This window comes from Syngnathus typhle, linkage group LG11 (assembly GCF_033458585.1).
Source record: "Syngnathus typhle isolate RoL2023-S1 ecotype Sweden linkage group LG11, RoL_Styp_1.0, whole genome shotgun sequence".
Classification (NCBI taxonomy): domain Eukaryota; kingdom Metazoa; phylum Chordata; class Actinopteri; order Syngnathiformes; family Syngnathidae; genus Syngnathus; species Syngnathus typhle.
The window spans coordinates 11,300,263-11,327,062 of record NC_083748.1 but is presented as its reverse complement, the minus strand read 5'-3'; the positions used below and the strand labels follow the sequence as shown (position 1 = coordinate 11,327,062).

Below are 26,800 nucleotides of genomic sequence, written 5' to 3'. Positions count from 1 at the left end.
GTAACCTTTGAGCAAACTGTACGACTCGTCTCCTTTTCTATCGCCGGGGCCAGAACGAATCTGCCGCCGTTTGACGATGGAAAAAGACTTTTGTTGATTGCGGCAAGTTTGGACTCTACATGCTTTGAGGCTTCTCGCTGAAGACACCCCAGAAGCCAGACTGCTCAGAGACAGACAAGATGTTTCCATTGTGCCACCCCCCCGCAAATCCAATCCGCCTTCCTTCCCACCTTCCTTCCAAAACGCTGTTTTCTAAAACCATTCCCTGCTCTCGCTCTCTTCATCCTTCTGCTCTCTGTAATCAGGATTCTTTGAAGCGATCCATCATGACGGATTAGAGAGGGACCTGCGGGGTCTTTGACCCGGGGTGAGGTGGAGGACAAATAATTAGACGGGGAATTAACACAAGGCAAAACTGCGCTGTTGTATTTTTGCAATCAGAGAAGCTTAACATCAGACAACTAACGGTAAACAATACCGATAGAATTTCGACCACTGATTAAAAGCTAACATCTCCGTAAATGGACAATGAAAAAATAGCTCTTTATTATTGGTTGGAAGAAATATGTGCAAGCAATTGAATCAGTGTTGAAGTATTGCAAGCATGTGACAGCTGAGTCGAACTCACGGGTGGGGGGGTCATGGAGCGTGTAAATTGTTTACATTTCTGGAATATTGCCTTTTTATGTCTGTTCTGACGAAACCTCATCTCGCAGTCTGACTTTCGAATTATTCTCATGGTTCTCATCAGCTCAGGCTAGCTTCTGCCTTTTAAAACGGAAACCGTCTCAAGTAGCGCCCTCATGGCTAAATATGGTCATGAGTCGTCCGTCCGTCTCTCTGAGGCAGGCAAAAGTCGACGTCTGCGAAGAAGTGACAAGTAGAAAGAACACCTACTGGTGAGAAAAAAGTAACCCCTGTTGTCTCTTTTGTTCTTGCAGGTAAGAGAGATTTCCTGTATGCATCTATGATCTGTCATCAAAGTTAAGTACAATTCTTGTCTCTCTTTACTGGACTTGTGTGTGTGCGTGCGTGTGTGTTATCCCCAGGGTACATATTGTTGTGACAGGTGCTTGACTTGAGCGGCATTAGAAGATCCGTAGCCCGAGTTGCGATCCGGGAGCTCCCATCCCGTAGCTTATGTCATGCCGCTTGTCAATCAAGCACAGCGACTGATTAGAGACACAAGCCGATGCTTTCTCTCCTCCTTCTTCTTTTGTCCGGGTCCTACAAAGGGAACCGTTTAGCCGAGACACTCGGGTGCCAGAAGGGGAAGAGTAGCTGTGTTAATAGAGACTTAACCTGAAGTGACTTGCCCTTTTGCATAATCCTTAAGCTTGCGCTTAAGAGTAACTTGCAGGCAAGACCGTGTAATTATTACAAGTTAAGAAAGCTAAGGTAAACAAATGAGTGAAGGTGGCTTTAATCGCTTCCGAGGGGCCGTGCGGTGAAGCTCGGAATCGGGGAAAAAAGAATTAGACCGTTTTAAAACAACACTTTTAGGAACTTGTTATAACGTCGTTGTCAAACTTGCTGCATAATTGAAATAAAAACGAGACGTTTTAGTGGTGTTGCACTTATCCAACTTGCATCCATCTTTTCTGCGGTTATCCTACTCCATCTGACTTTGGGCGAGGAGGGCGAGGCACACCCAGACCTGGTCGCCAGCCAATTGCAGAACAGATTTTAAACTCATGAGTTCATTTTAATCCAATTCAATAAGTTTGTTTAGCTGAACATTTGATATGGGGGTTTTATTTATGGGCCGATATCCAGAGGAAACACGGATCCGCACTAATGGGAAATACTCAAGTTGGTTTTGGAACGAGCGGCGAGAATCGACCCACATCACCACCTTCTCGTGCAGACACATTGACAGACTTGCCTGTAAAACCCAAATGTTTTGTTTACGTTGGCTTACCACTGGTCCTGTTTTATTCAGGAAACACGGTAGTTGAGGGTGAATGTACGACAATGGATTGACGTGAACTCAAACACGGCAAGACACGTGTATTTGATCGCTCTTTCAAAAATACTTTGACCTCGCAACAGGGCGTAATCCCTACCCACCTCGACTAATCACGGCACAATTTCAAGAATCTACTGAAAAGGTTTCAATGAAAACACGGCAAACTACGGCAAGTGCCTGCTAAAACATTTCTTACGCTAATGCTTTCATTTTGCGTCAGCATAGACGGTCAAATCTGTCTCCGCTCCATCGAGAGCAGTTGTATTACTCTCCATGATGCCAAGCGCTGTGCCGCATGTAATAAAATAAGACGTTGGGTTCTCCATCGACACGTGACCGCAAGAGCATAAGCAAAATTTACAGTTCATGCAGAGACGCCTATTAGAGGAATGTGAGCTTAATATTCAATCATTTTTCCCATTAGTCTTACCACATTTAAACCTCGGAGGCATTCTGCCGTGTAAATACTTGCCTGGTTGACATCATGGCTATACGTTTGCCATCACTCAAGGATCATACTCAGAGTGTGTTTAGGGTCCTTGCTTAAATACGCACATTAAACTCACGACTTGATTTGTCCGTTTTTTTTTTTCCCAGCCGTCATCCACTTTGCCTGGACCGCACGTCGTTAGACTTCGGTCGTTTTTATAAACAGCGATGACCACATTTGCTCAAGGATCTAATCTGAAATTGTCTCTATTTTGAAGGTAATGAATTCAATATGGAGCGTACGCTCGACGGAAATGACATAGTTGTGGTCCGGGACGGCTGTGAAAATGCAAAACGACTTACGAGCTTACAAATGGCTTCAACGGAGTAGCAGCTGGTAAAAACACACCAACGACTCCTTTTGCACGTTGCGTTCGGGGGCCTGTTTGGAGGTGTTGCCAATCGTTTCCAGGTGCTCAACAAAGTCTGATTCCACACCAGTCGATGGAGAATTTTGTTGTCATTATCTGCTGGAAAGTACAAAAGTATTTTTGCAAGGATTGAGTTGGTGTGCGCTCCACACTGGGGAGAGTTGTGGGGTGCCGGGCAGAGTTATGAGATGCAATCGGGGTGGTATCGCCGGATGACATGACTGATGAGTCCGGCGATGGTTAGGGAGGTGATAATGAGCTTTGTCTTACCCTGCCAAACGCTGCAAACAAACACGCCGCCATCTGTTACTCTTACCGGCCTTCATCGGCACTTCCAGTAACTGCTTTTTTGGTAACAGATGAAAATAATGATCTTGAAAAATGTCATTTCCTTGTTCACCAACGCATCTTGGTGAGCCACTTATAGAAGACGCGTGATCAAATCAAATTTGCTCTTTGCTGATGAGCTGAGGCTTCATAATTAAGAAATGCTTAGATTGAGACGAAGCGGGAAATCAACAAGCTGTGGCTTTCAGTTCATCTTAGAGTTACAAAATGAAAAAAACAAATGATATTTTTGTATGAGATTTAGACATAATCAGAAAAATACAATTAACATGATTTGATCAAGCGTGTAATCTTGAAGTGCAGCAGAGGATGCAACATGAATGAAAATTACCAGACAGAAATTATTGTCAGATTTCTGAATATCACTGAAAATTATAGATTGCATCGCTATCTCGGTTTGACAGTTTCTCAATTCAGGCCATTGCATCTAAAAAATTCTGAGGATGCAGCCATGCATATTTATTTTCTCCATCCCTCGTGTTTATTCTTGCAGCTATGTCAGCAGACAGCCGTGTAGTGTGTAGCGGTAATATTTGCCTGTGTTCAAAAAGATGACATGTGTGAGTTATGCACGAGGGACATCTGTTGATTCTCCACCTCAGGTTTAACTCAACTTCCTGTTTTCATCGTTATTGAAGAAAACTGTCCTACTTTCTCTTATTCATCCAACTTTACATTTCTGAGTGAAGCTATTTCACCGCAGACAATCTGGAATTCTTTATTTCTCAGATGTTATGAAATTGCGCTATCCTGGCTTGTATTCATCTCACTTTTAACTTCTCCCACAATGTAAAAACAATTATTGGGACCAAACTTGGAGTGGCTTGTCATCCCCCGTATCAAGCAACATCTTTTTTTTTTTTTTTAAATGCACCCCTGTCCTCCCCGCTGTATTTGATCTGCCAGAAAGGTTCAATTGGATTAAGTGCGGTACTCCTCACACATTCCCACGCTCACAAGAATCAGGTTAGTCATTCTTCTGTCTCGTCTCTGATGTCCCAGATGGTTTTTTTTCATTATTTACTTATTTATTTATTTATTCATTTATTTATATTTATTTATATATATATTATTTTATTTATTTATTTATGTTGGTTCAGTTTGATCTTTGGCTAAATCATTCTTGTTGTGTTTTGTTTTGGGTTTTTTTTTTTCCCACTGTTGGGTAAATCAATGCAGTCCAAATCTCGCATTAGGCTCCCGGAGAAATGTTTGCCAAAAAGTCTCTCGTGTCATTAAACACCAGTTCTACTCTGAGTTAAACAGTAACTCTTTATGTATCCCTCTGAGATGGTTCCCCGCTTTAGATGAAAGGCCGCACGCAGCAAAAATGGCGGCGACTGCAGCGAACAATACACGCCTGTCACGTTTGCATCCGTTCCCGTCGAGATTTATTTTCCCTTCCACGTTTGGAAATTCTGCTCCAAGATGTAAGCTCGCCGGGCTTTATTGAAGCCATTTTCACTTCCCACTTTCTTTTATTTCCCAGTCTAACGTTGCGTCAGATCAGGGAATACTTTTCAGTTCACTTCATTGAGAGCCTACTACTTAATATACCAACGGCCTCCCGAGCAAAGAAGGCAACAACAAGACGGGTCCGGATACACCGTGCAGCGCCGGTGTGAACTTCCTTCTCCGCCTTGGGCAGATTCTCACTGTAATTCTTTCCCTGGGAAAGTGAAGGATATAAAGATCGATGAGAAGTTTGGAGCCGCGCAAGCCCACCCCTGTGCGCCGACCTTTTGTTCCATCGCTCATTCCCTGTATTTACTTCCTTCTCCAAATCCCGAGTCATCCTCTCATGCCCATCGGTAATTATGGCGGCTCCTCAGCTCCACCGGCAGAAAGAGCTGTTTACATTGGGCCACTTGCCTCCGGCTCCATCATCCCTGGTGAGCAGACCGACAGTCATCAGAACGCAACCCACTTCGACCAGATGCCCTCGAGGCCGAGCTGCCCAAGACCCCCCCCCTCTCCCCCTCCGGCCGGGTCATGCGCTCCGCCCAAAACCTCCGCTAGACTTTGTTGTAGTATCCACACGCTGGCAGAAGCCAAGGGAGCCCCGTTGTGTAAAGTGAGCTGCAGTACTACTGAGTATACAATTTCTCTTTGTCATTGTTGCAAAAAAAGGAGCAACGTTTGGTCACACACTGGCAGTCATCTGTTGTTGGTGAGCAAATGATGTGTTTGGGGTTGCATGAGGCCCCACGTGTTCTTCGGAACCAGGTGCTTCCTGTCCACACATACACGACTTGCACTTTTCCTTCGAGCAGTTCAATATGAACCTTGAACCGTTGTTGCCACTGCACGAGCAACCTTTTAACATCCCTGTGTTCATCCGTGTGTTTTCCACCACCCACTCTTTGCTTTTTTTTTAGCAAAAGAAAGTGCAGAGTTCATCGTAACACATGAACTTCTTCTCTAGTCAGGTGTGGCCTTGTGCTCTTGAAAGCATGCAGGCTTATTTTGAATGCAATTTTCACTTGGCAATAAGAGACCCCGACTACATTTCACATTCAGATGCAAAATCGCTGAAGCTGCAGTCATAAAATTATCTGGCAGCTACTCAAAAAAAAAAAATAGAGAGTTTACGAGTTTTAGTTCCAACTGTGGTAGTTCCATAAAGTATTTCTATGCTTCTTAAACTATGGATATGATACAGCGTAAGAGTGGAACTGCCAGCTGCTCGCAGGCTGGCTTTTCATTTTTGTGCTCAGCAGGTCTCCTCTCCAGAGGCCCGGACCTCACCACCACCCGGAAAATGCTTGGCCGGAGGGAAGGGGCAACCCCTAGTGGGCCAAGCATGCACATACAGTCTCTTCTATAAAAATAATAATAATAATCATGACCTTGTAGGAGTTTATATGCTTTCTAAAAGTAATATTTTTTTATTTTAGTAGCTGACTCGCTTTTGTTCACCGGCCAAAGGCTTGATTCGTACGGACGCCATAGAAACATTTACCAAACACGTACTTATTTATTGCCTTTCTGAAGGTTTCATTTGATTCAAATGGAAATGCCAGAAATGTATTTCTGCTGTGGAAAAATCTTACCGTTGTATCCTGTGGAAAAAATCCCTCGCACACACATGTGCAGGTAAAGACGTTCATGTGATTCAGTGATGGATCACATGAAAAGTTCTCATCTCCTGCTTAAGACATGACTCATCAGAAGCTAATATGAAGTGACCTGACATGTGAGTGCATTCTCACTTGATTGCCTGAACAATGCACGGCACTTGCTTGGCAGGCTGTTCACGCGTGTATGCCCCCCGCCCCCCTGTCTCCATGACGATGGTTGCAGTTGATGTGGTGTTTACCTGGTCAGCCCAGTCTGACGCCAAGATTGTCTGTCTGCTGATAAGAGCATAAGTGACTGTGAGGAGACAGGAAAGGTTAATATCGTCTGGCCTTATTTTACTTATGCTTTAGGCAACTCTGGTCCTCCTGCATGTTTTCTATGTCTTAATCGGTGCAGTGTTCCCAACAAAATGTTCTCACCCAGTTTGAGTTGCAGGTCGTTTTTGGAAGGGCCTATTTTGCCACATGCTCATTCTGCCAGTTTTGTTTTTTAAGGACTTTGACATTTTGTGGAGAGCAAAGGTTCAGCCAGTTCGGTTCACTCAATAGAACCTCCTGTGGAAACAAGCTGTGAATGATTATGTATGGACCCAGGCGGGTAACTGTAACTCATTTTCGAGTTGGCCTGCATTCCGTAACGTATATGTACTTGTTTGTGACACACTGCAGAACAGGTTCACATCTTTTCTTCACCACGTTCCTTTGGTTCTGTCTAAATGTACAACTTGGCAAATAAGAGGTCCCTCGGAGAAAACTGTGGAAACAGAAGAGAAATTCCACTAAAAGCGATTTAGGGTGCAAGATCAGGATAACTGCAACTTTTTGAAGAGCACAAGAATAGCTGCAGCCCAAGTAGAGTGGACACTAATGCTTTTTCAGTCGCCCGCCTATCATTAGTGTTTTTGTTACCCTGAGCAGAAAGGCCAAGAGACACCGAGACGCTTGTTAAAGGAGGAAAGTGATGATCTGAATGTGCTGATTACAGACATTTGAGTTGAGCAGAAGTATGTTTTGGATGCCCCCCACTCCCCCAGGGCACGGACACTCTTAAACTGCGTCATGCTAGACTGGAGCCATGGTCCCAATTCCCTAAGCTCCTTCACCTCCTTTTTTCCCCCTTGTCTTTTCTTCCAGTGCAAACTGAGCCAGCTGGGCTCCTGGAAGCGAACACACACACAGGAGGAATGATAGTAAAATGCCAGAAGACGTAGAAATTGGGTGGGCGGTGTCAAAGCCACATTGAGATTGATGTACCGCTGTAGAATCTAGCATGTAAACACCATTGTGCTCCCTCCTCCCCTTAAGGGCCCAACACTGGGAACGGCGTCCGTCAATAACCCCATTCCATTGTGCTGACCAGTTTTTTTTTTTTCCCTTATTGAGTGCCCTTTTATTACCGTCTTCATTTTACTTGCTTCAAATTGGAAGAAATCCTTCCTAGCTCAGCATCACTTTGATTAACATCTCCAGTAGGTGGCGATATGAGCCAACACATGTTCACAATGTACTCAACGTAATCAGATCAATGTCCCACAAGGACTAACGTGCCATAATTCTGTTAGTAAAACGATGTATTACAACCTTTTTACTCAAAACAAAAAGGCAAGGAGAGGCAGCTTTATTTATATAGCTCCTTTCATACACAAGGCAACGCAATGTGCTTTACATGAAAAGGATTAAAAAACAAAGAACATAGAGCGTAAAAAAAAGGAAAAAATACGGAATATGATGCATAAAAAAATCAACACTAAAAATTGTTGAAAAGTATTAAAAAACAAAGAACAGAGCATAAAAAAGGGAAAGAATACAGAATACAATGCATACAAAATCAAGACTAAAATAGTTAAAAAGAATTAAACAACAAAAAAACTGTATAAGGATTATTTATAAAACAAAATAAGAATATCAAGAATGCTTGTGATCAAACGTGAGATTGACATGAGATTAAAAAAATGCTTAAATGAAGTCAAACATTTACTATATAAATTCTACATTGCTATTCCTCATGCATCTTTTTTGAATGGAGGCGTTTATCTCTGGTCATAGCTGTCATCCTCAAATAATGACCTCATTGTCCGTGAATAAAGTGTCGCAGCGCTCAAGTGTGCGGGTCTAAGTCATGTCACCTCTCTGTAGTAAGTAGTCATCTCTTTGAGGAATTGTTTTCTCCGTTTGTTTCCCTATTTGTTGCCGATTGTGAGCGAGCGTGCATACCGCAGTTTGTTTGTGTTTTGTCTAAATGCCTTTGAAGGTGGAGTCAACAATAGAATTCCCAGTGCCGCTGGTATTATTTGAATGGGGTAGTTTGGGACAGATTTGTGATGTAATCGGGGGTTAATCTCTGCTCTGGTGCTTGCTAATCAGGCACTGGGGGCGGGCAGCATGTGTGTGTGTGTGTCAACCTCACTCAATAACATATTTTCACACACAATGACAAAATCCTCATATTAGTAGTACTGCAGCTGCCTCCAGTGCGCGTTTCAGCCGTAATCTTGTTACCAGAGTGCATTCAGTGAAAGGGAAATAATCGTATAGAGAGCAGTATTAGAACACACTAGATGGAGTCATAACATTCCCGGTCCGGCTCAGGTTGCATAACAGGACTGTGTGAAGTTGAGCCATCTTGGACCAGGCTGCCAACTAAAATGGTTTTGGGCTCAGCAGACAGTGATGATCCATTTTACACCCTCAAACCTAGGAGGAAAGGCCTATTTGTGGTGGGGATTACCGTAATTTTCGGACTATAAATCGCACCAGAGTATAAATCGCACCAGCCATAAAATGCCCAAAAAAGAGAAAAAAAACATATATATGTATATAAGTCGCTCCTGAGTATAAGTCGCCCCCCCCACCCAAACTATGAAAAAAAAACGCGACTTATAGTCCGAAAATTACGGTATTTGAAAGGATTCATGTTCAAAGTCAAAACATCTTATCACAAGTTGTGTTCCTTCTTGTATGCTGCGTGCACTCTCGTAGTTAAGCGTAAAGTGAGAAAAAAAAAAACGAAGAGCAGCACATCAGCTCTGGAAGGTGGCCCCCGCTAATATGTTGCCATAGTGACGCTCAGGAATAGGTTGGGTTTCCTTGACGACGAGGGTACGGTACTGTACACTTTTCAGCATTGGTTGCTCTCTCCTTGCATGATGTATTTCTGAGAGTCATTCCACCCGACAACTCGGGCGGGCACACATTAGGGTTCACAGTGACGCTCTTTTAACTTTGCTGTCATTCGTTGGCCTCAGTCTGTTTGTTCTGTTGTCTGGAATCGTTTTGTCCAATTGGCAGCTGGCCACGACTGGCACATTGGCTAATTCCTCTACTCTCTGAGGCAAAAACAAAATATATGTTTGATAAATTACTATATGCTGGCTTGGAACCAATTTGATGTGGTGGCTGTGGCTGGTGTGTTTTCCAAAGCACATGGTGAGAGATTGTTCTGGGCTTGACTGCCGTGTGGTCAATGACCTCTCACCTCGCTTGCTTTTCGAGGCATCCCGCCAGTGATCAGACAGCCGGGCCAGCTATGACACACACACAGCTTGATTGACAGCTACAAAGTAGCCACAATGTGTGTGTACCCCCCCCTCGCCATCCCCGTCACTCATCTGTCTCACAACAATGCTGGATTGTTGCGGCCGATGGATCAGAGCGTCTCGTCGCTATTGAGTTGCAACACGTGTTGGGCGGCTGCACTCTCTTGACTAATTGAAAATGCAGGATTAAAGGGAGGCAGGAATGTGCACCGGTGAACATGACTCCTTCTGACATGAGCAACAGTCGGATGGATCCTGTGGAAGATGATAGCCTCATGCGGGCAGCAGCATCATAAGAATGGAAACAATTCTGAGAGCAAATATTTGAGATGATTGAAATAAATGCGAGAGTATTTTAGAGCAGTCTACACGACCAGAATATTTCCGCTTGCTTCACTGCAGTGTTGATCAGGCGTGAAATCTCATGGCTCAAGTCCTAAATTCAAACGATTGTTTTATCACCTCAAAGACTCTTTATGAAGAGGAACAAATGACATCCTGTTAATTGTGGTTGGGCTCATCCTGGGGCTTTTCTGTCTTCATCTTTATCCGTCTAATCTGAAGTAAAAGAGCACTGATCACGATGTTTAGGCTTTCCTAAGAGGCGGTTAAGGTGAGTAATTGTTTCTTTCAGAGAGCGTCTGACCTCCTGAATGCTTTCTCTGTGCTCATTACTTTCCCTGATGATCTTAATCCCCTGTCTGAAGTCGGGCCCGTCACATGCACCAAAGGATCGGCGAGGTCACAGATCAAACCATCCCCCCCCCACCGCTCACCCCTAAAATCACGGCCTCCTCTACATCTCTCGCTTCTATGCCTTCTTCTTCTCGTGCCTTGTGATTACAAAGCCACCCCTTCATCAACGCTCCCTTGTGTTCTTGTTTTGTTTTTCTCCTGTAGCGTTCCGCTGTTTCTCTTCTTGAGCTGGCCACGTACAAGCGCTTCCTTACCGTAACCATGACGATTATCAATTAAACTATGATCTCAAATTTGACATCCTCTGGATCACGACATCTCTTTTTCGATCTGCTTACTGTCTCAGCGGGAGAAAAAATAACGGCGGAAAATCTGTCACCCATTAGACCTCCGAGGTCGCCGCCTTGGTCTGATAAGGAGATTTACTGGTCGTCCAAACGTCTGCTAGCGTTTCTCGCACTTTAATTAAATTCTTGCGGCAGACTAAAGATTGGCATGAGTGTAAAAATTCTTCACAAGAAGTAGCTCTCGTTAATCACCATTGATTTTCAGCAGTTAAACCGTGGTTGTGTTAACCATAAAATCCATCATTCAGTGACCTCACTAGACCAGAACCGTTCCATAGGTCGAAACATTCCTGTTTAGGAAGAAGGCGTTCGAAATTGATGTGCTCGTGGCGCTTGCGTGCCTTATTCAAGGGCACCTTGGCAGCAGTCAGAACCAGAATCTCTCCGACAACTAGCTGCCATTTATTTTATCTGCAGCCGGACAGCAACTGTGACCCTCCGGTTCCAAAGGCAGCCTTAATGTGCCTTTGAAATATATTTATGTACGATGTACGTGCCCATCCCGTAGACTACCTGTGTCGATAATATCTATTTTTTTTTAATGTCCTGCTTGATTATTCTTCTGACACGCACACAAATTACCTTTTGTGGGAATGTCACGGCATTTGGATAATAGGCTGTAAATATTGTTTATAGGACTTGTTCATCATTCACATGTGACCTGTTGTTTTATAGTCACAAAGGTTAGTTGGATATTTTACTAGCTCCATTATCATATTCAGCCATTGTTATTATTATTAGCTGTGAATACACAACTGAACACAAACGCGTAGGATGGTGTTGATATATTTCAGAGCAGACACATGAGAATTACTGAGCTTGTCTCGGTCCATGCAAACATTCGAAGCAGTTGCATGCTTTCACTTGGATTAGATATTGGCTCGTTTAATCACTCAGCAACCCTCTTTTTTTTTTTTTATTTAGCAAACTTGATTGACTACTCTTTGGAAATGTGGTACCGTAATTTTCGGACTATAAGTCGCACCGGAGTATAAGTCGCACCAGCCATAAAATGCCCAAAAAAGTGAAAAAAAACATATATATGTATATAAGTCGCTCCTGAGTATAAGTCGCCCCCCCCACCCAAACTATGAAAAAAAAACGCGACCTATAGTCCGAAAATTACGGTAAATCTGCCCACTAGTTAGTGGTAGAAGCGTGGGGGTTATACGGCAAAAACATGATGTCACTTCTGAGGTATAATGTTTGTGTAAAACGGTCAACAAAAAAACTATTCATTGTCAATGCGCATTTATGTTTTTGACGGCCTTGGAGCTAATCGCTCTTCGGTGAATACAGCACACGGACATAATGGTTGTGTCATTATCGCTTGTTTTAGCGTTCAATGAAGTTGTTGCGGTAGCTGGCGTTGCTTCTCGTCTAAAATGCGAGCACAAAGCTGACAGCTGAATTATGCACAGCTCAGTGTTTCAGAGAATACACACACGCCTACACACACACACTTGAGAAGAACTGCCAATGCCTGATCTTATTCTCTCTCCTGGCATTTCCATTAGAGGGCTCGTGAGCATCTCTTTTCCCGTCATATCCTCTTCAGATTAGAAGGCTCATGAAGGTAACTAAAATATGACCTAAATCGAATTTGGAGGATGTCACCTAATCTATTTTTTTTATGACATTACCTTCCATGTTCACAGAGCAAAGGTGTTTGCTTTTAATTAGACAAAGCTGGCCAGTATCACGTTCGGACAGTCTTATAACCGTGAGTGAAATGCTCTAAAATGTGTCACTCTGAGATGTTTGTGTTACTTTGGCTGAAGTGGTGTCTCAAAGAAAAAAAGGGGGCAACCGATCTTGACTTTCTGCAGTTTTGAAACGGTGACTTTATAGAACAATGGTTTATCTTAAAACCGGTAACTGTCAGGTTAGTCATGAGCTGTGTTCTTGTTTTGACTTGTATTTGGTTTTGCATCAGATTGTTTCATTCTCATCTGGTTCTTGGCTCGGGCTGCAAATCGGGTCCACCTTTGGTCGTCAAGCCGCTCCCACGTCTTCCAATCAGCTCCCTCAACCACTTCATTTCCCCAAGTGTGCCTTGTTGTCTCGTCAGTTGGCTTGTATTTAGGTCCCTGCCTCCTTTCAGTCTGTTTGACCAGTTGCTTCTGTGTGTCGTTCTTGTCAGTTGTCACCCATGTTGATGGAAGTTTCGTCTCAATGCTTTTTTTATTTATTTGTGTCGAAAATTTGGGAGCGTTTAGTTTGTTGGTGTTGTTTCTGTTCCGTAATCAATTCCACAAAAACGAAATAATTCAAAGGTGCAAAATATGTTCGTAATATTTCCACTTGCGGATGAAGTCTAACTTGTTTGCCATTTAGTCTACTTTCAGCTACTAAATGGTTAAAATGCCAAACTGCCAAATGTGATAAATGAATCTTGCACCTCCACAGACATCAAGATATAGCAGTTTTTACGCCGAGCACCTTACGTCTACGAAAATAGATCCGTAGTCATTATGAATTTTTAAGATGGAGCCAGTTTTCCTTTTTCTTTCACTTTATCAGTTTCTGATCATCCTGCTGTCTGGACAGTGTATTAAGTATAGGGTGGAACTGAAGAGACCTAATTCCGTCTTTTTCTTTATCAGTCACAGCCATCGGTGTCCTATGTCTACCACCTCATCCCCTTCTGCGTACTTTTTCACCACATCCTGTAAAGTCCACAATGGGGAAAAAAAAAAAACCGCTTATCGTGATTGCGGATGTTTAAGTTCAGCAACGTGGAGCTATTAGATATTTCCACAAGGCTGACAGAATTACTGAGGTCAGGTTATGCAAATTCCACAGATGTGCAGTCATTAATCTTGTGCTTTGTGGACAAAGATGATTATTTATTTATACCTTTCGTAAAATGTGAGGCAAACGACCGCTTGGCTCACTGGTGTTTGAATTTGTCGTGAATTGAATATTTATTGGTTTTGTGCTATTACTGACTCCTCGGTTATTGTTGTATGCAGTGCCTGTATAACAAATCCAATCTTAATCCGAAACCATTTAAGCCTGAGCATATGCTGGCATGCATAAACAATAACACTCATTTATCTTGTTCTATTTAATCCAACCACCGGTGCCAGTTTAGCACAATAAAAAGCATTTTGTTCGTTTAATTGAAAAAGCAAATGAAAGGTGGTTAAAATTGGTATCTGGAAATACAGATAAATGTGTGAGGTGACTATCACTGTCTAAAGCTATTAATTAGTGATGTGTTTTTTTTAGCTGCAAAATCAAACATCGATGAGGTTAAAATATGTATTTAAAAAAAAATCCATCCCATTTATCATGTCCACATTTATCAACGCTGATTTGCATCCTACTTTTTGCTCAACATAAAAGACGAGATTTCCAACCAAGACCGAGTGTTGTGAAATCATACAAAGATGAGCGCCACATGATCCCACAGTCAAAGCAAAGCCATGGCTACTAAACCAGGCCCAGTGGGACACTGACCCAAGAGCCAACATGACTTTGAATGATCCGGATCAAATGCTCCGGAGAACCACAACACCGTAGAAAACTTTTAATGCGCTCAAGTGTAAAGTGTTAATGTTTCGGATAACTCCCCATGCTACGTTTTTTTCTTTATTATTGTTTGGTCTCTCCTACTGAGATAAAAATCCTCTTTGATACCGAGTCGGCGTCTAGACCAGTAATGAATAAAACCTGCCGTGAATGAGCAGCAGCATGTTTGTTTAACCTGCGCAGCATGGACCAAAAAGGTCTTGTCACCGGAGAAATCTGTAAATATACGAAGCAGTCTCCGAATGAAATGTCTGAGCACAATAAAGGACAGCGTGGACTTAATTCACCCGCCGTTTGTTCTTGAAAAGATCCTCACTTGACTTTCTTTGTCCGTCCTGTTTTGCTGCAGATTACTCTTTAATATGGACATTTTTGTGCAGCTGTAGCGTAACACCCTTAGCGCACTTGTTCATATCAGAGCCTTGTCTCCGTTCCAAATGGGATCATCTCAGTGTGAAAGAAAGATTAGTCGGACGAGAGCGCCAGCTACGACTCTCCGCTGATCCCAGCCCCGGGCGTTAACAGTACCACTAATGTGAGCATCGAATTGCTTTTCATGGTGCACTGGATGAAAGTTTTAGCCGTGCACCCGCACAAGCGAGTCCTCCACTAATAAAGAATGATTGCAAAATTCACACCGATACCTTATAGTTTGCCCTTGGCAACTTTTTGTCGGTCCTAAGTGAATTATTGTAAGATTGCTGTCCAAAAAATGTTTTATCTTCCCATCCCTACAAATCCATTCTTGCAATTGATTGGCTAAAGAATACATTAAAACCATCCATCCTGTATGATTGTAGGGATATTCTTAACATGACCAAAATCTTCACATCCCCATCCATTGCTATGAATTCAAACATGATTAGGAATCGTTGCGGTTGTCTCTACTGCACATTTATCTCTGGTTGGCAAAATAGCAACGTGGGGAAACCGCAGGACCGATGCCAGGGCTGGCTTATGCAGCCAGACGAGTCGTCCCCACTCATGGAGTCGGACAGTGTGTCACAACACGTTGAATGCTCCACTGGGTGAAGTTTGACTGGAGAGCTCCAACAGCAATATTTATCTGATTTATTTGGTTCCCCTGGCTTTAGATTCATGTTGATAGAAAATGGACAGAGAATGGATTGTTTGTTTTTGATGGATTACTGTGGTAGAATCTACAATCCACCGTGTGGGCCTATTTTATTTTCCGAGTAAACACTAACAGGGAAGAGGTCCATACATGTTCTCTAAACCATTGGCAGAGTTATGAACTGTAAGCTGAGAAAGCACAATGGCTTCAAGATCAAATAGAAAAACTACTATTATAAAAAGGTACATTTTTGCGTCATAATAAGAGGATTTCAAACAATACTTGTAATGTTGTGGATTTGTGGTTGGAGTCCAACAGTGTTGGGGCACTTTGCTGAACATTGTTGTTTTCTAAACATTGTTGTTGTATTTCATTAAAAAGGAGAAAATAAAAACTGGAATTAAATACATATCCCTGGTTAAATTATGATATTAGAAATACATTTCAGCATTATTTAGTACAGTTGTGCAACTATAATAAACTAAGTGTATAATTTCTCAAAGCTAAGTAAGATTTTTGTGTGAAGGCAGAATTCCTCTCTTGTATTGAATCTTTTAAAACTATAAAAAATGCCATCGCTAATATTTGTCAGTGTCAAACATATCTGTTGCAAAAGTGGTCATGTTATATGTAAACCCTCATCACACAAATTAGACGGCCATCCGCTTAAACGATTGGACATGAGCCCCAAGCCGTAAGTTAGCCTTCGTCATGAATCTACAATGAGCGACTGTTGAATAAACATGAGGAGGCGTATATAGCCCAACGCCGGCTCCGGCCACGGGTAGTTCAGCAGAGGGCTGAGAGGGAGCATGTGAGGTGAGGGGAGGGGGAGTGTGTGAGAGACAGAGGGGTGAGACGGCCACAAGCTGGGAGACTACAGCCTTGTCAGTCAAACAGAGAGAGGATCATTCCAAAAGGAGGAGGAGGAAGATATCTCCACTGCCCGAGCGGCCGCAGGGGGAGCCTGCACGGTGTGTCCTCCTCCACCATGGGATGCGGTCTCTGCACCCTGCAGAAGCCGGAGGAACATTATAAACTCCTCTATGAAGTCTGCCAGGTACTGTAACCAAGCTTATTCAGTGAGAGCTTGAAAGGTCGCACAAGTTGCTTCTTTGCACTTTGGTTTTGACACCAGCCCGAAGGAGTAACTTGTTAAACGGGCGTGCAAAAATCAAGTGGAGTTGCTGTCGCAGCTGAGCAGCCTGAACTCCGGCTCCAGGGGTCACTGTGAGGTGGCGCGCTTTGCTTAAAGGGAGAGGATGATGAAGAGGTGACAGCTCTCTCAATGTGTCTGCTAGTGTGCACCCACCTCCTCATTGTCACTCCACTGCTGAGTCGGCGTGTTCTGCCTTTAACCCCGGGTTGACTTTTACTAAAGTTTATATTTAACACCAGGTTGCTTGTTTTGCACTTTTTTTTGCCTGCAACTAAAATGAAACTTGGTGTATTTTTTAACAAAGTGCCTGAACACAAGCTTTAACATATGTCCTCCAACTGTCATTTATTTATAATGTTGACAAAAATTCTAAGTTTTGGGTAAGCGAGGGCATGACTTTAATGTGTCCTAAAAGTATCTTTGAGCTTGTTGCCTAAGCAACGGATAGCATATCGCTGATGTCGCTCGTTGCTGAAAGCAAAGTGCTTATTTTTGTGTACACGGGGACTCCAGTCCAAATATTATCAAGCTCTATTAAATAGGGAACTGTTTTCCCCTTTTCATAATGACCATAAAAACTCCTAGCCTTATCGCGCAGCGGGGCTCCTTTTTAAACTTGACCCTTCTGGCAGCAGGGAACCCCTCTGTTCTCTCTTCAAAGCACAAGGTAAGTGCCATGTGGAGATGTAAGTTTACCCGCTTTGTCAGGGACTTTGCGGTGCAGGTCTTAGAAACTCAGTCTGACAGTCCAAGTGATCTTAATTTATCCAAAAGCACCCTGTCATGGCTGTGGCGCCGTGCCGAGGACCCCGGAGCTTAATTAGAGCCCTCGGTACAAGATGTCTATTGAGGTTCTGATCCACCCTTAAGTGAGTCCGACTATTGTTTGTCTGCTAAGTCTTTTGCTTTCTTCTCAAATCTACGCAGCCAACTCCCATGCTCCCCATTTTTAAGCAGAAACGATTGATCTGCCTCCGATTTGCGGCTTCCCAGGTGCCAGTGCCTAATTATCTGCATTTCTGAGTGAAAGTCGACAAAGATGTCTTACCAAGAAGCCACTTTGCCAGATGATCTCAGTGTGACTTCTTTTCTGCTTGGCAAACGTCTCAGTTTGTACAAGTCACGGTCGACCATCTGCCAGACAGCACTGCCATCAAAGCGGCTACCAAAACACACACGACTCTGTAATGAGGCTTGACACCAACGGTGTCGAGTGACAAAGACGGGATGGTAAGCCTCGACACTGCGCTTCTGAAGCCTGACACGGTGGGCTTTTAATAACAGCTCACATCAGCCCCGTTGTGCCGTCGCATCTGTTAAACGCTGGAGCAGGTGGCTGTTGCCACAGGGGAGTGCTCATGGGATTGCATAGACTCGCTTTGTCCAACGCAAATGATATCAAGAATTACAGTCCCAACAGATACATAGAACAATATAAATCGATATCTTGTGCAAGAGCTTTTCACTTCAATAGTATGACAAGACTTGACGAGTTTTTATTCTTCTTTTGTCACGGGAGCTGGAATTGTTTAGGGTTAGGGGTATGCTGTTCACATTTAAAACCAGATCATTTCTTGAAGCACAGATTAGGAAGATCCTCATCTGTTTATTGTGATACGGATTTACTACGTCCGCTTGGAATCATTACCTCGGTCAAATCGGATCTAATTAGCGCCATTCAGAAAACCTCAGGTTTCCATAGAAACTTGTTTAGGATACACACCTGGACATACCCGTACATATACTTTGGTGCATTCCACTGGGATATACACTCTTTGTGTAAGAGAGAAATACATGTCTGGATCTTTCCGGGCCAGTCGAACGGCGTGAGGCTCGTATCAGCGACCCCCGTTGACAATTAGTTTGCATTGCGTGGTGTTAAATTTAATCTAGCCGCAGTTTACCGTACTGGGACTCCCACCTCGTCGACAAATGGTATTTTGTAACCCGCCCGACACGCTGGGGTTTACAAGTGTGCTAGATGGATACCAGTCTGGTGAAAAGAGGTTGATGTTTGTCACCCAGGGCCTTCAACAGTGAATTCCCCAAACCACAGCTGTGTGGATTCCTCACTGACCACAAACAAAACAGACGTGATTTAGAACTAATTAGTATTCCTTTAAGTAATGCTTTTCTCTTGTCATTAAATGGATTTAACAGAGACCTCTCTCAGAGGATGCACCGGGGCTTGTCAAAGTCAGTTCTGCGTGACAGTCACGGTTCGTTATGTCAACACGGACAATGACTCAAGTTCATCCGCTAAGGCAAATTGGACCCGGGATTAACAGAAGGACAATCAGTGAAACAAAACATTTGACTTTGCATGTTTTTGTTGTAAAAGGGGATTCTCAAGATGTTCAACTGAGATCCCCCGAGTGACGGAGTGTTGTGTGTTTTTTCCCAGTGTGCCGCAAAGGGCCACTCGGTGTCAGAGGTGAGAGTGGTGAATAGAGGCTGTGGGGACCCCCTCCACAGCTGGGAGGAGACTTCCCCCAATGGGGAGCACTGGAGCAGAATGCTCTGGGTTTAACAGAAGAAGGGGGCTAAAGGCTTTGTCTCTGGTTCACTGCTTTCAAGTCGCCCCGGGATTCCTGGCAACCAGGTTGACTGCTGGAAACGACACGCAGCATGAAGAAAACAGAAAGAAGCTTGTATTTCTCAGCTGATGTGCAACACCGTGGCTCGCTGTGGGGCGCAAATGACGATTGCAAATATGGTCTGATTTGGGGATAGGTCGTTTATGTATTGCAAAGCAACAGCTGTATATTTGTGCACGTATGTTCCGTTTGTGTTCAGTGATATGAAAAGTCAGTCAATTGCACATTAAAAATGTTAGCCATGTTTTGACGTTGAGGAATTAGACGTTTAAGTCTGTGCGAGATGATCCAATTATCCTTGAAACTCGGGATTAACATTAATCCGTGTTGCTTGTTGGTTGGCACATATCCTCTCCCTGATTACTTGTGTTATATTCCTCATTCCTCTCAAGGCTTAAACATGCACAAAAGCAAAGGGGTTTGTGTTTGCCCTTCACAGAAAAATAAATATTCTGTTATTATTCCAGAAATGTTTCATCCTCATAAAGTGACATGCAAGAGATAGTATGGCAGATTTATGGACCTTGAAGATTTATGGTAAACCAATTGACCTGCAGCACCACATCCTTTTGCTCAAAAGTAACCAAACTCTAAGGACGTTTGTTCGGTATTTGACACGAACACAAGTTTGCAATTTGTTGCTAACAGTTTTGAGGGTCTGCGCGCACTTTGGTAGCACGCACGTTTTATGGCCCCGATATCGATTGTTGAAGAGTCATTGCCAGTCAACTCAGATGGGCTTCAGCTTCCCCGTGAACATAAGATACATGTTGAAGATGGATGAATGATTTCTTGTGCAACTTCAATGGGGATTTTGATTTCCTGGTCTCACCTCTATCTTCTCAGGTCAATGGCAGAGACCTCTCAAAAGCGACCCACGACCAAGCAGTGGAGGCTTTCCGTACAGCCAACGATCCCATTATGGTCCAAGTTCTGCGCCGAGCCCCTCTACCCAAACTGGTCTCTTCCCCCACCGCTGACAACCACCTGTCAGATATCAGCACCCAGACTGAAATCACCCTTCAACACATTATGCCGCTTGCCAATTTGCCAGCAGCTTCATCGCCCGGGACTGTGCTCCAAGGGTACCTCCTTACTGAGGAGTAAGCATGGACCAACTAATAATTCATCTTTGTTCAGTATATGGAATGTTTACTTGCTCCGCGTACTTTGATTGGTGTACACGGTGTGTAGCTCGCTAACTTGATGATTTCCGTCTATTTTGGATGGAAATGATCTCGCAGCTTTGCTTTTAAATAATGAATGGTATTTCACCACATCTTCATCATCCACATCCTTTCTGTATTTCGGCCAGAGAAATAACGGCCGCGTTATGTTTAGGAGGAGGGAAATTGCTCCGACACAGATAAACCTTTCACGCCGGCAGTTAATTGGGAGCATGACACCTCATTGCAATTCTGTGATCACACAAGATGGTGTTTTACGCTTGCTTACCTGTGGCAGGAGCCGGCAACTCCCGCAGGGCACACAGGCAAATTAAACCGAGAGTTGCTAGTGGATATTTGCATATTGCCTTTGTTTTTCTTTCTGTGTCTGCCATTTAAACTTAGAGAGTGTAGCTGAATTTAACTCTCGTGGGCAGAAGCCATCTGCCAAAATTAATACATTTCATTTCTTTAATTGATATCCTCATCAAATTAATCAGAGCATGTTAATTTGGCTTCTGGGTAGCACTTTAGTTCAAAATTTCTCTAGGGTATGTTGATAAAGTTCATTTTACTTTTCAAGTATTCCCGTTTTAAATGTGTCCTTCATTCTGACTTATCAGGCGTCCTTCTGGCCATGAGTACTTTGACCCTAATGAGTTCCTGGATGGGATTAAATACGACATAGAACGCGAAGAGTTAGAATATGAGGTAAGTTAGAATGAGTTTTCCTCTCTTTTGAATGCATAATGTCCATAATGTAATGAGCGACTGGTCTTACAACAGTTTTGGGGGTTGAACCTTCACAAATGTGTGTCCTTCCCCGGATAACAAAGCTACCGTATTTTCCGCACTATAAGGCGCACATAAAAACCTCCAATTTTCTCAAAAGCCGACAGTGCGCCTTATAATCCGGTGCGCCTTATATATGGACCAATATTAAGCCACTACAGCAGGCGTGTCCAAATATATGGATTTATATATGGACAACGTTATAAAATGGGCCATTCATTGAAGGTGCGCCTTATAATCCAGTGCGCCTTATAGTGCGGAAAATACGGTACAATCTGTACCTGTAACAATTAGAATACCAGTGTTGAAGCGACGCTACATCTGCCTCCTGGTCACTACATTATTTCTCATTCTGTCAGGGCCTCTTAGAAATGAAATAACTCCCCAGCATCTGCCTAGTGATTGATACCTTATTCCTCAGGGATTTCATTTCAGATTCGACCGCCATTCCAGACAAGCGTCAAAACAAATGATTTATTCATCCCCCAAAAAATGAATGTAGATATTTGACACAAAGGTGTGCTGTATGTGTCTCAACAGGAGGTGGATCTATACAGAGCCAACATTCAAGACAAGCTAGGCTTGACCATTTGTTACAGGACTGACGATGAGGATGAAGCTGGGATCTACATTAGTGAGGTACACTTGGATTATTCTAAATGTTTTTTAGTCAATATGGGCCCAGTGATTGTGAGGTTACGGTATATGTTTTTCATGTATCCTTTAGATTGATCCAAACAGCATTGCCGCTCAAGATGGCAGAATTCGAGAAGGTGACAAAATCGTCCAGGTGAGAGCTCACCTTCTAGGCTTATTCATGTTTGGCGTATCTGACAGATGCTTTGAATTGAGAAGCTTTTGGGAGCTTAAGATCAGGGGATGCTTTGAGAATAATTGTCAATTTGTTTGTCTATGTGAAGCCCTTTGAGACTGTTTGTGATTTAGGGCTATAGAAATAAACTTGACTTCTTTCCCTGAAGATCAATGGCATCGAGATCCAAAACCGTGAAGATGCAGTCGTGCTTCTGACCAGTGAAGGCAACCAGAATATATCTCTATTAGTTGCCAGACCACAGATCCAGGTATTAAGGATCATTGGAGACTTTGTTTAGTCGGTTTCTGAACCAAAGTTGTGCATCTGATGAATGTTTACATTTGGTAACGTCTCCCTACTTTGATTCAGCTGGATGAGGGCTGGCTGGATGACGACAGGAATGACTTCCTGGATGAGCTCCACATGGACATGCTGGAGCAGCAGCACCATCAGGCCATGCAGTTCACTGCCAGCATGCTGCAGCAGGTCCTTATGTCACACACACAGACTTAAGTGTGAAGATCGATTAATCAGCAATATGATCGATACACATTTTTTACTTTGCTAGAGCCAACCAGAACTAAATGGTGCCAGATGTTCAATTTTCAACTGACATAGGTGTGCTTTTTGCAGAAGAAGCATGAGGAAGATGGCGGCACCACTGACACAGCCACACTTCTCTCCAATCACCACGAAAAGGACAGCGGAGTCGGCCGTACCGACGAGAGCACACGCAACGATGAGAGTTCCGAGCAGGAGAACATGGCTGACGACCACACAACAGCATCCAACACTCTGAGCAGCTGCCGGAAGCTCGCCTACAGCCAGGACACCCTTGGCAGCGCCGACCTGCCTTTCAGCGGCGAGTCGTTCATCTCAGCAGACTACGCCGACACCGACTTTCTCGGTATCCCCGCGGATGAATGCGAGCGCTTCCGAGAACTCCTAGAGCTCAAGTGCCAAATGAGGAATGGAGGAATCCAGGGCTTGTATAGCCAAGGTGGCGGGGCAGAAGGCCAAGACCAAGAGGTGGTGGACAAAGAGCTGGAGCTACTCAATGAGGAGCTGCGTAACATCGAGCTAGAGTGCCTTAATATCGTCCGTGCCCACAAGATGCAGCAGCTTCGGGAGCAGTGTCGCGAATCCTGGATGCTCCACAACAGCGGTTTCCGGAACTACAACACGAGCATAGACGCACGGCGCCATGAGCTCTCGGACATTACGGAGATGCCGGAGAAATCTGACAAAGACAGCTCCAGTGCCTACAATACCGGCGAGAGCTGCCGCAGCACCCCTCTTACGTTGGAGTTGTCGCCAGACAACTCTCTGCGTCGTGGGCCCGAGAACCAAGCTGGGCCGTCGAGCTCCAACGGTAGCGCGCCCAAATCTCTCGCCGCCCCTCTCCAAGAGGTCTGTAGCCCCGGCAGGAGCAAAGCCCTTTCCAAGGATCCGGATTCCTTCCAGGTAGAAAGCAAGGAGAGGAAAGTAGGAGAGGCCAGCAAACCGGCGAGGAGCTTTGCTCAGCCACGTTCTCCTTACAAGCACGCACACATCCCCGCCCACGCCCAGCACTACCAGAGCTACATGCAGCTGATCCAGCAGAAATCCGCCGTGGAGTACGCCCAAAGTCAGATGAGCCTGGTCAGTATGTGTCGAGACGCGGGTGACCCGGGCAACAAGATGGAGTGGAAGGTCAAGGTGCGTAGCGACGGTAGCCGCTACATCACCAAGCGGCCCATTCGGGACAAGCTGCTGCGGGAGCGCGCCCTGCGCATCCACGAGGAGCGCAGCGGTATGACCACGGATGACGACGCCATCAGCGAGTTGAAGATGGGCCGCTACTGGAGCAAGGAAGAGAGGAAGCAACACGCCGTCCGTTCCAAGGAGCAGAGGCAACGTCGCGAGTTCATGAAGCAAAGCCGAGCTGATTGCCTGAAGGAGCAGGTTGCCCCGGAGGACAAGAAGGAGCCCAACATTATCGAACTGAGCAACAAAAAGATGATGAAAAAGAGAAATAAGAAAATATTTGACAACTGGATGACCATCCAGGAACTGCTGACCCACGGTACCAAATCACCAGACGGCACCAAAGTTTACACCTCGCTCTTGTCCGTGACCACAGTCTAAATTGTGCAGAGGGGGGGGGGAATGGGACTAAGACAGCGCTTCCCGTTTCGGTCCATGTGGCAAGTTGTTGTAAATAGCCGAAAAGACTTTTGTGGAGAGTTTCCACGGCATTGCTTCAATGATTGGACTATATTTGGTTGTGGGCTGGACTGACTTTAATACCTTTTCTACCATTGTGCTTGCTCTTTTGAATAATCTCGGAAGCATACTTTTTATTGAAAGTACATGTGCCATTCATAAACAGCCAGCATTTACACAATTTTACAATATGTTTTTGTTCTTACTATACTGTATAACCTTTATCAGTGTTCTTCTGCTTTGCATAGTCTTCTTTTCTGGAACCAAGTGCTTGTTTTTCCTGCAAAGTATCAAATCCTTTTTAAAAGGTCTTTTGTAAATAAATGTTGGCAGACAATATAATACGTTCTTATAATGGTGCTGATTTTCCAAAGTTATGACCATCAGTGACATCTGTTACATATTGTAGAGATCATCATAATATTTGTATGTGCCTATGTTTAGAAAAAGGCATTTCATATATTATTGACTTTGTGTTATAGTCACTTTTGCTTTTTTTAGGCTTTTAGCTCTTAAAGTCAATAACAGCTTGATACATTCTTAGTTAGCCACAAAATTTGACATCCTGTAAAATGACAGAAATAAATTATTGTTTTATATATGATGAGCACGCTTGGTTGGAATTCTTTGCTGGAGTCGAGTAGAATTAAACACACAATGGACCGCTTGCAACATACACGTAACGACTGGCCTGTGCTAAAATACAATTTTCACGTCTTGGAATTCCACAAACTAGACACTACTGCGTTTATTTGTAGTTATATTAAAAAGCACATCCAGATGGTTTTTTTATTACCATCGCAGCATTGCCTCCTCCTGTATTGAATTTGTAATGAGGTCATGACTTAAGCTCGACTCTTATCACGATGACCGACCTTCCCTCGCCGAACGCTCTGCACCGTTTCCTATCTGTTGCAGCCTTCTGCACATTTAGTTTCGACCAGTTAAGAGCTTGGCACGCAAAGTTCACATTGTTGAAGCTCTATATCACCCCCCTGTCAGAACAAGCTAGAAGTAGTGAACAACTTCACAGCACATCGAAATATTTCTACCTGTATTTGTTTTATTTATTCTTGTATATCAACTTCTGTTTGACATGCCTCTTTAAAAGTCAGCATCCATTAACAGATAAGAGAGTGGATCATCTGCTGCTGCAGCTGACTGGAATATTATTTCACCAAGGAGATTGAAGGCGTCATTAATTCATTGTAGATGGGTAGACTTGACACACTGCTTTTTTTTATTTTTGATTAATGAACACTCAACTACTTGATAAAACACTAGTTTTGCACATTGGTCCAAATGGAAACCAAGTAGATTTTTATGTTCCTATTTGCGATCTGAGACACCGTATTTTGGCTCTGACAGGGCCAAATACTCTGTGTTCCTCTCTGGTGTGGCCAAACAATCCGTTATGATCATCATAAAGCATCTAAGGAGCCCCCCTCCTCAGCTGCACAATGCTCATATACAATATTAGCACACGTACACTCAATTGGGGTAATTGCACCTTTATTAGTCTTGTGTTCACACTCTTTACAACCTGATGCAAAGACCAGATCATAACTCTGATAATGGCCTCTAAAAGCATTAGGCTGTACTAAACAAGGCCCTTCAGAGTGGTTGTGAGGAGGGACAGGGGAGGGGTTTATGCAGAATCAGAACCACGTTGGGTAAAATTAATAATTGGACTTTATTAGTGTGTGGTCAATCTTACAGAAAAACCACAACCTGACCAATTGGTAAGATTTCATTTTGATCATTTTATGTGGACAGCATATGACCTATATTTGGAATTCCTACAAATTCAGTAGTGAAATAAAAATTGTGCTTACTGTTGCTATAGCAAATGGGTACATGCATTTTCATGTTTAAATGCGTATTTAATGTGTAAATAATATTGTTTACTCATGAAATTACTGGGGTTGTGATAACATTTCCTGATTCTGGTTTTTTTCTTCCTGCACAGAAAGTATTAAAAAATAAGGTTGTATTTCAAATTTCTTTGTGAATTGGTTTTCAAGGAAGATCATTCGGAGGCACACAGATTGTCACAACACTGGCAAGAAGAACAAGGATTATTTGCAGTTTGATTACAGGTAGTGCTTTTTAGTCAGGTTTGGAAACTACACAGCGCCCTCTTTTGGATGACACAGGGATTGACCCCTCTGAAAGCAATCGGGTATAATCTCACCACGGACATATGAGAGCGATTTGCAATTAAATCAAATGTAATCCTAATACAAGTGTTTTCTTTTTATTTTAATCGTGTCGCCATATCCAATGGCAAAGTTTACACTTCAGCAATTAACATGCACTTATGTGACCTTGGGTCAATTTTTAAATTCTCATGTTGAGGAAGGTCATATGTCCAGTGGAGACGTTATTATTTTTATAAGAAAAGAAAATAAAATAAAGGTTTACCTGTCTAATGCAAGTTCTGTCCAAAATTAATTTGGTGTCAAGCTGATTTTAATATACCCCTGACCTCTGCTGGTATCCTTGGAAACAAGGCCCCTGTATTCTAACAGTAGCTTGTAATAATGTCCTTTTTTTTTCCTCAGAGGTCAAAAGAAATGATTCTTCACTTTATTGGACTTTCTGCTATGTGTTTGAATT

The 26,800-nt window shown here is 43.4% G+C and overlaps 1 protein-coding gene across 3 annotated transcripts in view; it reads left to right on the top strand.

Moving 5' to 3' along the window:
• Positions 1–24,785, top strand: part of pdzrn3b (PDZ domain containing RING finger 3b) — a 46,794-nt gene extending 22,009 nt beyond the window's left edge. For 2 of the 3 annotated variants that reach the window (XM_061291112.1, XM_061291111.1), the window contains 7 exons: positions 20,051–20,307; positions 20,994–21,081; positions 21,703–21,801; positions 21,890–21,952; positions 22,143–22,244; positions 22,346–22,462; positions 22,610–24,785. In XM_061291112.1, the coding sequence (XP_061147096.1) occupies positions 20,051–20,307; positions 20,994–21,081; positions 21,703–21,801; positions 21,890–21,952; positions 22,143–22,244; positions 22,346–22,462; positions 22,610–24,103 (2,220 nt within the window). In that variant the 3' untranslated portion in view covers positions 24,104–24,785. Of the gene's footprint in view, positions 1–9,132; positions 16,509–20,050; positions 20,308–20,993; positions 21,082–21,702; positions 21,802–21,889; positions 21,953–22,142; positions 22,245–22,345; positions 22,463–22,609 lie in introns of those variants that run through there. The other variant, XM_061291113.1, reaches the window with a different exon arrangement.
• The last annotated feature ends 2,015 nt before the right edge of the window (positions 24,786–26,800 follow it).